At 39.5% G+C, this 16,958-nt stretch overlaps 2 protein-coding genes across 7 annotated transcripts in view; one reads left to right on the top strand and one right to left on the bottom strand.

Moving 5' to 3' along the window:
- The window catches only part of LOC127949439 (B-cell receptor CD22-like), a 336,416-nt gene that overhangs the window by 41,025 nt on the left and 278,433 nt on the right, over window positions 1-16,958 (top strand). The window lies entirely within an intron of this gene.
- Window positions 1-16,958, bottom strand: part of LOC127949492 (polymeric immunoglobulin receptor) — a 60,880-nt gene that overhangs the window by 11,462 nt on the left and 32,460 nt on the right. For 2 of the 6 annotated variants that reach the window (XM_052546852.1, XM_052546850.1), the window contains exon 2: window positions 8,626-8,964. The exons of 1 other annotated variant lie outside the window; for it this stretch is intronic. In XM_052546852.1, the coding sequence (XP_052402812.1) occupies window positions 8,626-8,964 (339 nt within the window). Of the gene's footprint in view, window positions 1-8,625; window positions 8,965-9,104; window positions 9,279-16,595; window positions 16,917-16,958 lie in introns of those variants that run through there. 3 more of the 6 variants (XM_052546851.1, XM_052546853.1, XM_052546855.1) reach the window with 3 other exon arrangements.

The raw sequence follows: 16,958 nt of genomic DNA on the forward strand, positions 1-16,958 counted from the left end.
ATTGAAGACACCTGATGTTAACAAGCAGAATCACCAAACGAGAAAAATCACAATTTGTGTGTCACCATTATAGTGGTCAGTGTTTGCTTTATTTGGGATCTTGACCCTTCAGTTATTATCTTTAGAATTTGTGTTGCTGTGGTAACTGAGTTATACAGACAGTTGGAGTCCAGGGCCAAGCTTTGCAGTGGTTCACCTCATAAGGAAGAGAAGAGACTGCAAAAGAGTTCAGTTATTAAGGTCAAGCAACGATTACATTAAAACATAATTACCACCACTCAATGATTTTTGCTCTTGGCTTGAGACACAAATTTGAAAATGAAAAAGTTACAAGCCAAGATCCCAACTAAAGCAAACACTGACCACTATAATGGTGACACACAAATTGTGATTTTCTGGTTTGGTGATTCTGCTTGTTAACGTCAGGTGTCTTCAATAATGGTCAATCATATCTCAATTAACTTCTTAATTATCTCAATAACTTCAACTCTGCTTCAGTGTTACTTTTAACACTGCTTCAGTGTTTGTATGAGTCCACACTCAGAGTGTTAAATTAACACTGGGGACTTTGCTGTGTAGAGATGGTTCTGTGATTAGTGGTAAATGTCCATCAGCTGCTTTCAAATGGAGCCGCACTTAATATGCAAAGCCGTAGTTCGTTGGCAAGCTACAAAATATCGCGTTAATTCTGCTTTAATATGAACAGATGAATGTGACAGACGCCCACTTCCTCTCAGAGAGAGAGAGAGAGAGAGAGAGAGAGTTCATAAAAAGAGAAGTGATGATAATATGTTAAAATAAGCGTGCAAGACCCATGGACATTTGACAATTCAGTTTATTTTTTCAAAGCATTAATTGAGAGATTTCTACAAAAATATATCTATAATTCTTATTCAGACTGAAACTCACAGACTGTAAATTGACAGCGACATCTAGAGGACAAACGTGCAAACAGCAGCGGTTACCATGGTGACCAAATAAACACACTGTTGATTGATTAAAATAGCAGTGAAATCAAAATGCACTGTTCTTTTTAAACATTCTTCACATTGACAGTCAAAAGTCTGACCTGCAAGACTGTCTAAAATATACAGCAGAAGACAACCACAAAAATAACACAAATACTAATCAGAGAAGCTTGAACACAAAATCAAAACTTTCAGTTGATTGAGATTCTCTGCTGTGTGTCATCAGTCAGTGAGATGATTGACAGCAGCGTATTCACTGCAATCCTGATTATTCCTCAATCTGACACCTTCAGGACAGTCTGCTTTCTTCTGGAAATTCACCACGGAGTAATTCAGATCCTCAGCAGATGTGATGAAGATCTGAGAGTCACCAGTGTCTTTCTGAACTGTAGCGTAAACACAGTCATGAGAAACAGAGGGGATTGTGGGTAACTGAGCTGTGGCATAAACACAGTCAGGAGAAACAGAGGGGTTTGTGGGTAACTGAGCTGTGGCATAAACACAGTCAGGAGAAACAGAGGGGTTTGTGGGTAACTGAGCTGTGGCTTAAACAATGATTGATGAATCAGAGGGGATTGTGGGTAACTGTTTGTGGGAGTCTTTAATCTCCTCATAATCACAACAAGTATGAGAAACCTGCAGAGAAAAAAAAAATTTATTAACAGCTCTGAAGATTTTCATTATGGAAGACTAATATTTATTCAACATATTAGTTTATACAAACCACTTCATGCTTTTCTGCTCCAGTCTGAGATGATGAATCACCACCTGCTAAAGAAAAGAGTCTTAATTAACAACATTATATCACATTTCTACATTGAAGTCTGTTTTCACGTATCATCAAATATCTGTATTTTGATAATGTCTCGTTGCAGTCTGTAGATGGAGACAGACTCAAAATGGAAAAATAGGAACAAATCTTTGTTTTAAAGGTCCCCTTCTTCGTGATCCCATGTTTTAAACTTTAGTTAGTGTGTAATGTTGTTGTTAGAGTATAAATAATAACTGTAAAATTCTAAAGCTCAATGTTAAATGCCAAGCGAGATATTTGATTTAACAGAATACTGATAACAGATGTGTGTAAACTGTTTAGCTTTGTTAAAGGGACAATAAGTAACTTTTTAGGTATTTTATTATCTAAAATCAATATTTTTATTCATAAATATGCCCTCAATGGTGTACAAATACCTATGCCAATGTTTAAACTAATCCTCGTAAATGAAGAATTTATTATCTTTATATACATGGGACGGGTAGGTTGACGCAGGCTTCCATGTAGTTCCGCCATCTTGCAAAACTATAATAGCAGAGAGGGACAAAAAGTACCAAGCCAACGCGTTTCCACAACGCGTTTTCGGTCAGAGCCAGAAACGCAGGTGCAGAGCAGTGAGAGGCGCTTGAAACTGCACCGGCAAGTTTAAAAGTCTGGATTGCATTCTTATTATGGACCATACATATGCCGCGCCACAGGAGAAGAAAACATCGTCGCCAAAACAGTAAAAAATAGAACGTAAAAGGAAACGTGACCGTAGATTACAGAAAACAAGAGTTAATGTCGGGGAAGCTTTTTCTAGGTGGAAAGAGCTAATGCTTGATAAAGATTTCAAAAGAGACGCTGAAGTGGCCAGTTTTTTTCTCGACAGGTAAGTCAGTGTTACAATCTATATTACAATATTTTTTTTATATCTAACAATGCACATTATTCAGAAAATATAACGAATAAAGAAGACATAACTACTAATTACAATATTTCATGTTTTCCACAGTCAGTAATTCATACTGTAACATTCGTTTGTTAGTTGTCATGTTGCAGTTTTTTTGAAATAACACACCTGTTCACCTGAAGGAAAACTCGACGAAGTGCTATTAGAAGACATCCTGTCAAAGCTTTTTGGTACATATCGCCTACCGTAGATGCAACGCGCATTTGAAAAAGCGAGGCGCTGGAGAGCAAAATTAGTTTGAATGCAAAATACAATTTCACCACTAGATGGGAGTAATTCATACTTAGTGTCCCTTTAACTAGATGTTAGGGCTGTGCAAAAAGACGAATGCGGTTTTCATGCGCATCTCGTCAGTAAAAACGCTCCTGTGACTATAAATACATCTCCAGCACGTGCGTTCTAGGCCAATCACGTTACCAGGAGGTCAGCCTGCTCTAAGCTGCTGTCGAATCACAACACAGGAACTGCTGGCCCAATCAGAACCCGTCACGTATTTCTGAAGGAGGGACTTTATAGAACAAGGAAGTCATCAGCCTGTTTTTGTGACAGTGAAAACAGCAGTATACAGATAGGTGAATTGTGTGAAAAATACTGTGTTTTTTTACACGCGAAACATGAACACATGTTATATTGCACATTGTGAACACAATCAAAGCTTCAAAAAAGCGCGTAAAAAGGGATCTTTAAACGCCATATGAAGTGAGTTTCTGCATCTAAAGACATTAAGAAGGAGCTTTACCTCGAGACTGATGCTTCTTACACAGAAACAGAAATAAGAGACCAACGCTGATCAGAACCAGAAGAAGCAGAAGCAGAGGAACGATCAGAGAAGAGTCTGTAAACACAGGAGAAACGATCAGGTCCATCAGTCAGATCACTCTGAGCAAACATCAGATCAGATCATGGCCTTATCTTGACGTTTGTGAGGATTGACCGGACTATGAAACTGGGCCTGCAGGTTTCAAGGTTTCACGCTGTACATTCACACAAGTGCTGTAAATAATGTTCTCATCTCACACTTGCACATCTGTTATGCTCATATAAAGCTGAATGTACAGATTGTTCAGATTGTCATAAACAGACTTTTTGAGCACAACATTACTGTAACCCCGCTCTGTTTAAAAATACTGTAACCTGAGGTTAAACCGTGTGGAAACACCCCAAAAATATACCACAGCATTTTATTTTTGAGGATGGAAATGAAGAGTCCCACCTAGTTAAGACTTCTAAACTTTATTCTTGAACTCACAAGCTACTGGAAGTCAAATATTTGTTAATGACACACAAATGCTGCAGACGTCTTGATAGGCTACAAACTGTCAAAATGCAAATTCACTTCAACAGGTCTACATTTACAAGAAGACAATTAGTTTATTATTATTATTATTATTATTATTAATAATAATAATAATAATAATAATATTTTACATACATTTTTAAATGTATTTAATTACTTTAATTATGCCAGAGTAAAAAATCTAATTTTTTAATGTTTAGAAATATCATTCAGGTGTCAGGAGATACACCATGAATCACATGACTGTATTTCAGCACCTGCAGATGTGAAACTGGATGGAGATGATTTGGAAACTCTTGTGATCAGTGGAGATGTGACTGATGAGAAAGAAGAAGCAGATGATGATGATGATGATGATGATGATGGTGATGATGATGATGATGATGATGATGATGATGATGACGTTGATGACGTTGATGATGATGATGATGATGATGATGATGATGATGACGTTGGTGATGATGATGATGATGATGATGACGTTGGTGAATTTGTTTTCGGAATATCTGTATATAAAGCAATGAAACAATGCATCCTACAGTCTTGTAAGTCCGTTAACTGATAGCATTTGCCCCGTAATATGTGTACTCTATTATTATTATTATTATTATTATTATTAGCCTAGTATTATTGGTTATATGCTTTCATTTCATTTATATTATTTTTTTTGCTTCAATTTCGATCTCTTTGCTTAACATTCTGAATACTTTTATAAATAGCAGCATACTGTAAATACTCAACATTAACATAAAATGTCATAAATGCATAAAATGTAAATGCATAAATTTTATATGTATAAATAATATAATAATTTCTTTGTTAAAAATAAAATATTACTGAATTCATCTCTGATCATCCTGGGTTGCTATGGTCACGCAGGTTTGTTTACGCATTAAACTCATTGCCACGAGAAAAACATGTTCCCTCAACACAGCATCTCAAGGCCACGACATAATATGACGTTCCCAAGAGTTATTATTTTGTGGCCACGACAAAACGAAGCAAACCGCAAAAGTCACTTTACGGGCACAGTAATTTCACATAAATTTCATCACAGAATTACGATATTATTTTATATAGATTTTTTTTTTTTTTTTTTTTTTACAATAGTATTATTAAATGTTTCTAACTGTTTAAGAGTTTAATAAACTGTTTCTTGAGTGCATCACACTGATTTTAGAGACAGTGATATATGGTGGACAGACATGAAAATGTTATTCACATTCAGATGTGTCCTGATTTTATATATAATGATTTATTATTACATTTCATTTCAGAGATGAATGTGATAATTAATAGTTTTCTTCAGGTACTTTATGTAGACTAAATTAATCTTGGAGAAGAGAAACATCTGTGGTCAAGATGAAAACAGGTGATAGTTCAGATTATCTGTCTGGCACTGTTTGAAAAGAGTTTGAAAACAATATTTTGTGATTGTGCTTGATTATGATGCAAGCGATGCATAAAATACACACTTCTTAAAAATAAACAAATAAATAAATAAACCAGATGCTCCAGTCTATAAAGATAAAGTTTTTATTACATTTAATAGCTTCAATTATACAAATCAAATTTTTTTTTTTGGTATTTAGTATTTAGGAAAACATTGCCATATGGCAACAGTGTACCACGATGGAAAATGGCCAAAACTGTTTTTTTCTTTTTTTTTTTTTTCTATTAAATTATGATTATCTTTTCTATTTAAATTGACATTTATTTTAGATATTGATAGATTTTTATACTTGGAACTCAGGCAAACCAAAAGAAAGTAGGTTCCTATCATTTAACCTTCAAAATGGTACTTAAAAGTGTTATAATAATGCTTGTGTAGCGGGTCCCGGCTAGGTCTCCGCTGGCAGATATATAGATAATCCTCTGATAGGAGTGCTCTGGAAATATTAGAAATATTACAGAGAAATCAGTGACACAGGACAGCAGTTACTCATTCTCCATTCACTTGGATTATGAGCTCATCTTGCTCTGCGCATCGCTAAATGACCCAGTGTGACGCTACTCATGTTTACTGCCACCCAGTGTCCATTTTATGGAATACATGTCATTATGTGCTTTTTCCATAATCTCTCATTAATATTTAATTATACAAGTCAAAATAAAATAAAATACTATTTCAATAAAAGGAAAGGAAACAAAAAGTAACAATCTCAACAAAACTTATCTTGTGAGTGTCACACTTGCAAACGGACAAAAAAATGCTTTTGAACCATATATGCATATCAAATTCATCAACTGTTTATTGTTTTACATCCACAAAGTTTCCAACAACAAAAACAAGTATTTTATACAAGTTTAATATAGTATGGTAGCTTGGAACATGCACTAATACCACAGAACATGAAAACATAAAATACAGGTATTACGATCTGAAGCAAAGTAAAAAGTGAAAGTTGTGACATTTGCCAAGTATGGGAACCCATACTCGAAATTGGTGCTCTGCATTTAACCCATCCAAGTTCACACACTCAGCAGTGAGAAGAATAGAACACACCATGAACACACACCCGGAGCAGTGGGCAGCTATATATCCAGGGAAGAACTGGAGGTTTAGTTCCTTGCATTTTTATTTGCATATCAGCTTTCATATTCAGTGCTGTTTCTGAGCATATTTACAATAAAAAAAAAATCATGTCTAAAGCCTTAAACTTTGGAAGAAAAAAACTACATTAAATGTTTACATATCAGAAGAAACATAGATCTCATCTGGAGGAAACTCTGATGTTACAGTCAATGTGTATTTGCTAAATATGATCTGTTCACACATGTGTGTGTCATTTGATGATCAGTGTTTATTTCAGACACCGAATAATGAACATCTCAGACTCCTTTAAAATAAATCAGGTTCTGACACACATTCTCTGTAGAGGAGATTCAACCGATGATGATGATGATGATGGTGTTGGTGATGAGGATGAAGATGATGATGAAGTTGAAATTGTCTTTAAAATATCTGTACATAAAGAAATAAAAAATGGATTTTTAAAGGATGTTATTTTCACACACATAACTTTATATAATGGGTCTCATAGTAAGTATATATATGTTACTGATGTCACACATTCACTTCCCAGAATGAATGTTTGCTGATACACGCTCAGAGAATAAATCTGCCAGCTGTCTGTTTGAGTTTCTGTGACTGAAGCCTGTGGTTTCTCAGTGAATAAAAGAGTTCATAGCATCTTTAACCGCAGCTTCTTCACTATAGTACAAGACTGCTGAAATGACTCGCAGAAGTGATGAAAAACCTGTACTAACACTGCATCAGGATGAGCAAACTTGATCTAGTTTAAAAACTGTAGTTATAATGTGTCAGAATGACCAACTAATGCTGCAACAACAAACACTGTTGAAATATGCAATTACCACATGAAGAACAAACTACATGCAGATCTGCAGGTCCTGCATTCACACGCTGCTGTAGCCTTTCCCAAGATAATTCTAGTAAATAAATGATCCATACACATACATGCATGAAGAACCGTATGAATAAAACAGTCACAAACACTAACACTGACCACTGCATTTGCAGAACAACATTATAATTCTACACAAAACTTGTTTTACTGAATATAAACTGCAGCAGTTTTGCAATTACACTTCCATTTCTGTACACTTCCACTTTTCTTTTCTCAGTCAAGCAGCACAGAATACAGTGATCTGCTGAATGAAAGCTAGATGTGATTTTGAATTATGTTGATTATTATGAGTGTGAGAGTCATCTGTACCAGTGATGCTGACGAGGACTCGTGTGATGAAGCTCTTGTGTCCTGGATCAGACTGAACTCCACACCAGTATTCAGCTGAATGTTGTTGAGTCACATGACTGATGATTCCCGTCAGGAGCTGCTGCTCTCTGTCATCATACAGCTGCATCTGTCCCTCAGCGCTCCATCTTCTGCTCTCCTTCACAGACGTCTCTTCAGCACAGAGATCAGATCCAGATCTCCTGCAGACAAACTTCACATCAGCACTGTGGGATTGTGGGTATCTGCAGCTGATGTTCACAGATGCTCCTGCAGCAGCGGAGAGACTGATGCTCTTCTGACAGCAATCAGCTGCTTGAGAGACACATCAAGTTCACATTAAACACCAGATTCATCAGTTCAGCACAGAAACAGATGCATGAAACTGTAGTCTTCAGAAACTTTGACTGTAATCTTATATTCTCCAGAATCATTCTCATTCAGTTCTCTGATAAACAGACGTAAGAGACGAGCAGATCTGTCATCATGAACAGAGAATCGACCGTCATGTGTCCATTCTGCTGCTCTGTCAGTGTTTATTAGAGGAAAACATCGATCTGCTCCAGTTTTACACACATCTATCAAAGGATTCTCTTCTAGCGTCTTATATTTGTAGTTTATAATCACATTTCCTCCTGAATATCCTCTCACAGCACTGAGTTTTTCATCTGTAAAACAATATAACTTTTCAATATTAACACATTTCTGGTCACTTTGCTGTAACATTTATGAATTAAGGTCTAAATTCTATAAGTATAAATCTTACATCAGGATTATATTTGTATTCACATTCATGATAATAAATCACACTAATCAGAGTCAGTGTTGAGTGTGTGATGTTGATGATCATCATGGGTTTGAGGCTCTCAGTTACTCACCTGTTACAACATTCAGATTCACTTCAGTGTAGGAATCTTCAGCCCAAGATCTATCAACTGCACAGTAATACGTCCCAGAATCCTGTTCACTCAGATCTCTGATGGTCACAGTGAAAACTGCTGCACTTGTGTCGTCATACAGAGAGAATCTTCCAGAATCAACCCATTTATTTTTCTCTTCAGTCTTGATGAGATCAGACCACCATTTAGTCAATGATGTAACTGACCACTCTCCTCTACAAAAATACTTGTTCTTGTCTGTATATCCTCTATCATATCTGCATGTGATGCTGACTCCTCCTCCTGAATATCCTGTCACACTGATGGAGCTCAACACACCTACAACAAACCAGCATCTTAATACAACAATCACATATTTATATCAGAATGAACAGAGATGAAGGTTTTTCAGAGTGAAATCATGAGCTGAAGTGAAAGTCTGTGCTGTTTCGAGTGATTTACTGAGTTCAGACTCTCACCAGGAATCATCAGCAGAGTGAAAGTCCAGATGATCTTCATTCTTCTCTCTTCTTCAGTGATCTTCTCTGTTGTTAGTAGATTCGGTTCTTCTGAAGCTCTCGATGTGTGTTCAGATGAGTTTTACTGTTTCTTTCCTGGTCACATGTTAAACACGAACAGATGAATGTGACAGAGACGCCCAGTTCCTCTGAGAGAGAGAGAGAGAGAGAGAGAGAGAGAGAGAGAGAGAGAGAGAGAGAGAGAGAGAGAGAGAGATAGCGAGCGAGAGAGAGAGAGAATTTGAATTTTAACAAAACTTTTATTACAAATTCATCTCACAGCACAATTAAATTACAATGTGCATAAATATTAAGAGCACCCTCAACTCACAATAAATGTGTAAAAAACAAATCACCCTCAGATACAGAACACAAAGCCTCGTTGCAACACCAAATACCTTCAAAGGTTATGAGATCATCCATTTGCTTGTAATAAGCAAAATCAATCAATATTCTTGCTTTCACCATGTTTGAAAACATTGCTACTACATTCTGTCGGTGGTTTATAAAGTGCTCTCCACTCAGGTTTTCTATCTACATTCAATTTAAAAAAATCACGCCATGGAGTATCAATTTTCTTACTTAACACCTTTTTGTTAAAAATAACAACACAATACTTATACAAACTTTTCCCAGAACAAGAAAAGAAATCTACACACAGGGATTGAACAGTTTTTAAAAACACTCCAGAAACCTCTTCTAGATTCGGTGAAAGAGACAGACAAGGAAAAGAGTCTTCAGGATCTGGTTCACAGTGACCATCACCATACTCAACCAACCAAAGTCTTTCCGTTGCATTGAGGAGCATCTGCCACTTCACCAATAGTTGTGCAACTAGACGGGTTGATCGAATCCCCAGATGTTGAGCCGTTGCTTCATCATTCATGAAATCCATTCCTGATACTTCCAGTAACTGTCCCAAAGTGATGATTTTACTGTCAGTGAGTGTCTTGTTAAGTCCTGGGTACAGTCCACTGGCAGACAAATCCAGGCGTGCTCCACGGATTAAAGGCTCTTCTAACAGCCAATGAAGTGACTCTGAATCCTCTGTTTTTTTAAAAACAAAAAGACTCCACACTTTAAAAATGTTCCTATAAAAAACTGGTAATCCAGAAGTGTTCAATTTCAGTGGGTCGAGTAAAAAAAGAGTTTTATCTAGTCCCAGATTCTCAAGTTTACGCAAAATCACATATGCAACAGCACACCATCTACATTCAACTGAACCAAGAAGAAGTTTTTGAATTAATTGCAACCGAAAAGTTGCTACTCTACTTTGAAGGTGTATTAAGCCCTGTCCACCCTCCTCCTTAGGCAAGAACAACACATTCTGTGGGATCCAATGCAATTTATCCCAGAAGAAGTCTACTAAAATTTCCTGGATTTTTACTAGCAGATGCGATGGAGGATCAATACATGCAACCCTATGCCATATTGAAGAAGCAACTAAATTATTTATAATTAATATACGTCCTCTATATGACATTTTTGGAATTAACCATCTCCATTTATCTAGCCGGCCTTTCACTCTTTCAATGACTCCTTCCCAATTCTTTTGCACTGTTAACTCATCACCAATATACACTACTAAGTATTTAAAACCTGATTTTCCCCAAACTAACCCTTTCGGGAGATCTGGTTTCCCACCTGCCCACTCACCTAAAAGTAAGGTTTCACTTTTACTCCAGTTTACACTGGCAGAAGATAACCCTTTAAAAGTCTTAAGTAAACCTGACAAAACTTGGATGTCACTTTGCCTACTAATCATAATTATGACATCGTCGGCATAAGCTGACAATGTAAGATTCTTTACACAGTATGGCAAACGTAAACCATAAAGTTTGACCCGTATTTGCTGTAAAAGTGGCTCTATTGCCAAAGAGTAGAGCATACCAGACAATGAACACCCCTGCCGGACACCTCTATGAACTTTAAAAGGAGCACATAAACCACCGTTCACTTTAAGAATACTCTCAACGCCACTGTAAAGAACTTTAATACAATTTATAAAATTTTGACAAAACCCAAAAGCCTCTAAAACTCTCCACAAATAGCGATGTTCAACACGGTCAAATGCTTTCTCCTGGTCTAATGAGATTAACCCACAGTCTAGATTCACCATCTTGGAGACCTCTAAAATATCCCGAATCAAAGAAACATAGTCAAATATTAACCTACCAGGAACACAGTAGGTCTGGTCAGGGTGGATGACACCATCCATCGCTCCTGCCAGCCTGTTAGCCAAGGTTTTTGAGAGCAGTTTGTAATCGCTACAGAGTAGCGAAACGGGCCTCCAGCACTTTATGTCTGTAAGGTCTCCTTTCTTGGGCAGGAGGGTTAGCACTGCTCTACGGCAGCTCAGAGGCAGCTGGCCTTCAGCCAAGCTTTCATTCAATACCTCCAGAAGGTCTTCACTCAGTTCTGACCAGAAGGACTTATAAAAGTCTACTGGCAGGCCGTCAATGCCCGGCGCCTTACCAGACTCCATTCCTTGTAGAGCCTTGTACATTTCACCCATGCTCAAAGCACCAGAAATCTCAGCATTGACTTCCTCACACACCTGGGGTAAGTCGCTGAAAAAAAATCACTGTCACTCCTGTATTGTGGCCCAAGTTCATTTTTATACAGGTTTTCATAGAACACAACTGCTCTCTTGCGAATGTCCGCAAAGTCTGTCAATAAACCTCCAGACTCAGAGCACAGAGCATGGATGACTCTGCTCTGACGGTTCTTTTTCTCCAGGTTAAAAAAGAACTTGGATGGAGCATCCATTTGGTCCACACTCTGGAATCTTGACCTGACCAGAGCCCCCTGTGTTCTGATGTTCAATAAATCAGCCAGCTGTGTCCTTTTCTTTGACAATGAATCTAAATACCTCCGGCCATCAGTTGACTCAGCTAATTCTAAAAGTTTTAAAATGTCAGTCTCCAAGGTGTTCATAATCAAACTTGTCTCTCTAGTGACGTTTTAAATATACTGCAAACAAAATTGTTTTATTTGGGCTTACCCAAAATCCCACCACTGTCGTAGACACTTAAAAGAACCCTTTGTGGTTCTGAACTCATCCCAGAACAGTTTAAAGACGTTCTTAAAGTACCTGTCACTTAACAAAGTAGTGTTAAGCTGCCAGTATGCACTTCTTGGTTTAATGGAGTTTAAAAACACTGAACACAGCACCATACTGTGATCAGAAAAACTCAATGGGGTAATTAAACATTTCTTTACAATATTACAGTGATGCTTAAAAACATAAAACCGATCCAATCTTGCCAGCGAAATCACACTGTCACGAACATGAGTCCAAGTATACTGTTTTTGTGCCCCATTAAATTGTCTCCAAACATCACATAGCTCATGGGTCTTGACAAACTGGATCAAACGATTACGAGACGGCAAGTGAGGTTCAATATGGTTTCTGTCCAAGTTTGACTGTGTACAGTTAAAGTCACCACCCACGAATAAATATTCTTCTACACAGCATTTCTGTAAGACCGAACACAAAGTATTTAAAAATATCAGTCTTTCTATTGGTGCGGTTGGAATATACACGCAAATAAAAACAAAAATAAAGTTCTCAAAAATAGCTCTTACTTTTAAAAGCCTGCCCTTAACTACTTCATCCACCTGATAAGAAGTTGGATTGAAAGCTTTAGAAAAAAGAATAGCCACCCCTCCACTGACGGAGGTGTTGTGGCTCAACACAGAGACCCCATCCCACTCCTCAGCCCAATCAGCAGCATTCCTCAAATCACAATTCCTCAATGTGTTTCTTGCAACATAAGAACATCTATTCTTTTTTGTTTAACTACTTCAAACATAGCTGTTCTTTTTCTAATTTCTCTTACTCCATTTGTAAAGTCGCAATATTCACTTCACTCATGCTTGGAGAAATGAAAGAGACTAAGACACAAATTAGCACTCCATACACACACACCACATTACTAGCTGGGCTGCTATACTTTCTCACTACCATCATTGGCATGGTCAGAAGTGAGTTTACTCACAATCTTTTTTAGTCGATATAACTCCTTGTTTGTAAACAAACTCTCCGACATAAAAAACCTGGTTTTATCAACGAACTGCTTCGTGTCAGAAAAATAATCAGCTACACAGACCCCTCTCTTGTTTTTAGTAGCTTTTAAAAACAGTTTAATGTCTTCGACTTCACAACCTCGACTAGAGAAGTCACTCTGAGAGAGACTGACGCTAGAATCAGAAGATTCACTGTCACTTTCACCACAACAAACATCCACGTCAGCTTTCTTAGCTCTAACCGTCTGAAACTCGTCAGATGTTTTCCTTTTCGACGGAACTTTGAAATCTCTGTCTCCATTTCAATGCCATCACCAAACGAATCGAGCAGAAAAAGGTTAGGTAAATTGACACTTTTTGGTGTATTCGATGTTTTAACATCACCCAGTCTATTTTCCTCAACCACATTTTCAGGTTCTTTTACCTGGATCGCCGCACTCTCGGCCGCGAGTGGATTCACTGCAGCTCTGTCCTCCACCGCACCTGTCTCCGCCGCCCCCGTCTCCGCCGCACCTGTCCCCGCTGCACCCGTCTCTGTCGCACCTGTCTCCGCCGCACATGTCCCCGCTGCATCCGTCTCTGTCGCACCTGTCTCCGCCGCACCTGTCCCCGCTGCAACCGTCTCTGTCGCACCTGTCCCCGCTGCACCCGTCTCCGCTGCACCCGTCTCTGTCGCACCTGTCTCCGCCGCCCCCGTCTCCGCCGCACCTGTCTCCGCCGCACCTGTCCCCGCTGCACCCGTCTCTGTCGCACCTGTCTCCGCCGCACCTGTCCCCGCTGCACCCGTCTCTGTCGCACCTGTCCCCGCTGCACCCGTCTCTGTCGCACCTGTCCCCGCTGCACCCGTCTCTGTCGCACCTGTCTCCGCCGCCCCCGTCTCCGCCGCACCTGTCTCCGCCGCACCTGTCCCCGCTGCACCCGTCTCTGTCGCACCTGTCTCCGCCGCACCTGTCCCCGCTGCACCCGTCTCTGTCGCACCTGTCCCCGCTGCACCCGTCTCTGTCGCACCTGTCTCCGCCGCACCTGTCCCCGCTGCACCCGTCTCTGTCGCACCTGTCTCCGCCGCACCTGTCCCCGCTGCACCCGTCTCTGTCGCACCTGTCTCCGCCGCACCTGTCCCCGCTGCATCCGTCTCTGTCGCACCTGTCTCCGCCGCACCTGTCCCCGCTGCAACCGTCTCTGTCGCACCTGTCCCCGCTGCACCCGTCTCTGACGCACCTGTCTCCGCCGCACCTGTCCCCGCTGCACCCGTCTCTGTCGCACCTGTCTCCGCCGCACCTGTCCCCGCTGCAACCGTCTCTGTCGCACCTGTCCCCGCTGCACCCGTCTCTGTCGCACCTGTCTCCGCCGCACCTGTCCCCGCTGCACCCGTCTCTGTCGCACCTGTCTCCGCCGCACCTGTCCCCGCTGCACCCGTCTCTGTCGCACCTGTCTCCGCCGCACCTGTCCCCGCTGCACCCGTCTCTGTCGCACCTGTCCCCGCTGCACCCGTCTCTGTCGCACCTGTCCCCGCTGCACCCGTCTCTGTCGCACCTGTCCCCGCTGCACCCGTCTCTGTCGTACCTGTCCCCGCCGCACCCGTCTCTGTCGCACCTGTCTCCGCCGCACCTGTCCCCGCTGCACCCGTCTCTGTCGCACCTGTCCCCGCTGCACCCGTCTCTGTCGCAGAGTTTTCTGTATTTTTACCAGGACACGCACGGATCAAGTGCCCCGCTAATCAGCATTTAAAGCACTTCATCTTGTCCGTGGTACCCAGGGCCAGATTAACACTTTGTTGTACCCTGGGCAACAATATTCAAGGGACCTATCATCACGACCCCAAGATCACCATAATATGGTCATATACAGAATATATTACTGTAATATACAGTAAATATACTCAATACTTCAAATTCTAACTGTCATCAAGTGTATTTTGATTTACAAATATGTAAATGCTCATAGAACTACAAATGCACTACTATGTCCCCTATCAAAGACATTCACTCACATATGATGCTATGAAAACAAAACACATCAGCATCTCTATAATCTGGTAAAATTGACCACTACATTGAGAGGGAGGGAAATATTCTCCATTTTCACAAAAATGAATAAATAAGCAACCACTTTCAAACCATTGTTTATTTAACAACATTTATCCCCAATATAAATGTATTGAATTGATAGAGCTATAACAGAAGACCACAGACAACACATCAAGAAACAACTTGGTCCTCAGCTCATTTTAAGCAGAAATCACCCTGACCGGGTGACCCTGTTTCCTCAGAATTCAACAAGGCAATCAAGTTATTAGTCCAACACAAACAATCTGCCAGTTATCCCTCCACAACAATTTACAGCATTTTAATGAAGCTGACACCTCAAGGAAAAAGCTCATTTTAACAATATATCACAGCACAATTAACCAGTTTAACATTTTAGTGCTACATAAACATTTAGAAATCTGGGGGAGAGAGAGAGGGAGAGAGTGAGGGAGAGGGTTAATAAAGAAGGAAGTGAAAACTAGCATTTCACACAAAATTGACATGAAGCTGGTGGACACAGACAAAATAGACAGAAGTACATAAAGCTCATTATAAAGGCATTTTTTTCAGAGATTTTAACATAAATTATTATTTTCTCAGAATCATAATTAAGGTTTCAAACTGTTTAAGAGTTGAATAAACAGTTTCTTGAGTGCATCACATTGATTTTAGAGACAGTGATATCTGGTGGACAGACATGAAAACCGCAGCAGCTCTTACTGAGATGTTATTCACCTTCAGCTGCTGATTATATACAATGATTTATTATAATTTATTTTTATGTCAGATACATTTTATCGCTAATTGCTTTCTTCACGTACTATATACAGAATATAACTGAGATACACTGTAAAACCCGACAAGTTAACTCAACTCAAATCGTTTGAGGAAACCAATTGCCTTAAACCGTTTAAGTTGAAAAAACTAACAGTTATGAGTACTCTGAACTTAATTCAGTTGAGTTCACTGAAAGCAGATATACATTGCAATTAAGTGATTAAGTGATTAATTGAGTGATAATTGAGCTTTAGTGATGAACACCTGCTGTTAACAAACAGAATCACTGAAGAAAAGAGAGAAAGGAACAACAGCTGACTTCAGACACAGCCTCACTCAAACCTGACAAGTTATGTTAACTCAAACCATTTGAGGAAACTGATTGCCTTAAACCATTTAAGTTGAATAAACTAACAGTTACGAGTACTCTGAACTTAATTCAGTTGAGTTCACTGAAAGAAGATATACATTGTAATTAATTAAGCGAGTGAGTGTAGAGAATGAAGTCAGTAATGATACTTCATCTTCATTTAAAGATATGTACATGAGTAACAACACAGTCAGTGTTGAGTGTGTGATGTTGATGATCATCATGGGTTTGAGAGTCTCAGTTACTCACCTGTTACAACATTCAGATTCACTTCAGTGTGAGGATCTACTTTTCCATAAATATCAGTCCCACAGTAGTAAACGTCAGAATCCTGTTCACTCAGATCTCTGATGGTCACAGTGAAAACTGCTGCTCTTGTGTCGTCATACAGAGAGAATCTTCCAGAATCAACCCTTTTATTTTTAATATTTGTCTTGATGAGGTCAGAGCATGATGACCACTGTCCTCTACAAAAATACTTGTTCTTGTCTGTATATCCTCTGTCATATCTGCATGTGATGCTGACTCCTCCTCCTGAATATCCTGTCACACTGATGGAGCTCAACACACCTACAACAAACCAGCATCTTAATACAACAATCACATATTTAT

The sequence above is a fragment of the Carassius gibelio genome, chromosome B1 (genome assembly GCF_023724105.1).
Source record: "Carassius gibelio isolate Cgi1373 ecotype wild population from Czech Republic chromosome B1, carGib1.2-hapl.c, whole genome shotgun sequence".
In the NCBI taxonomy this organism is placed as follows: Eukaryota; Metazoa; Chordata; class Actinopteri; order Cypriniformes; family Cyprinidae; genus Carassius; species Carassius gibelio.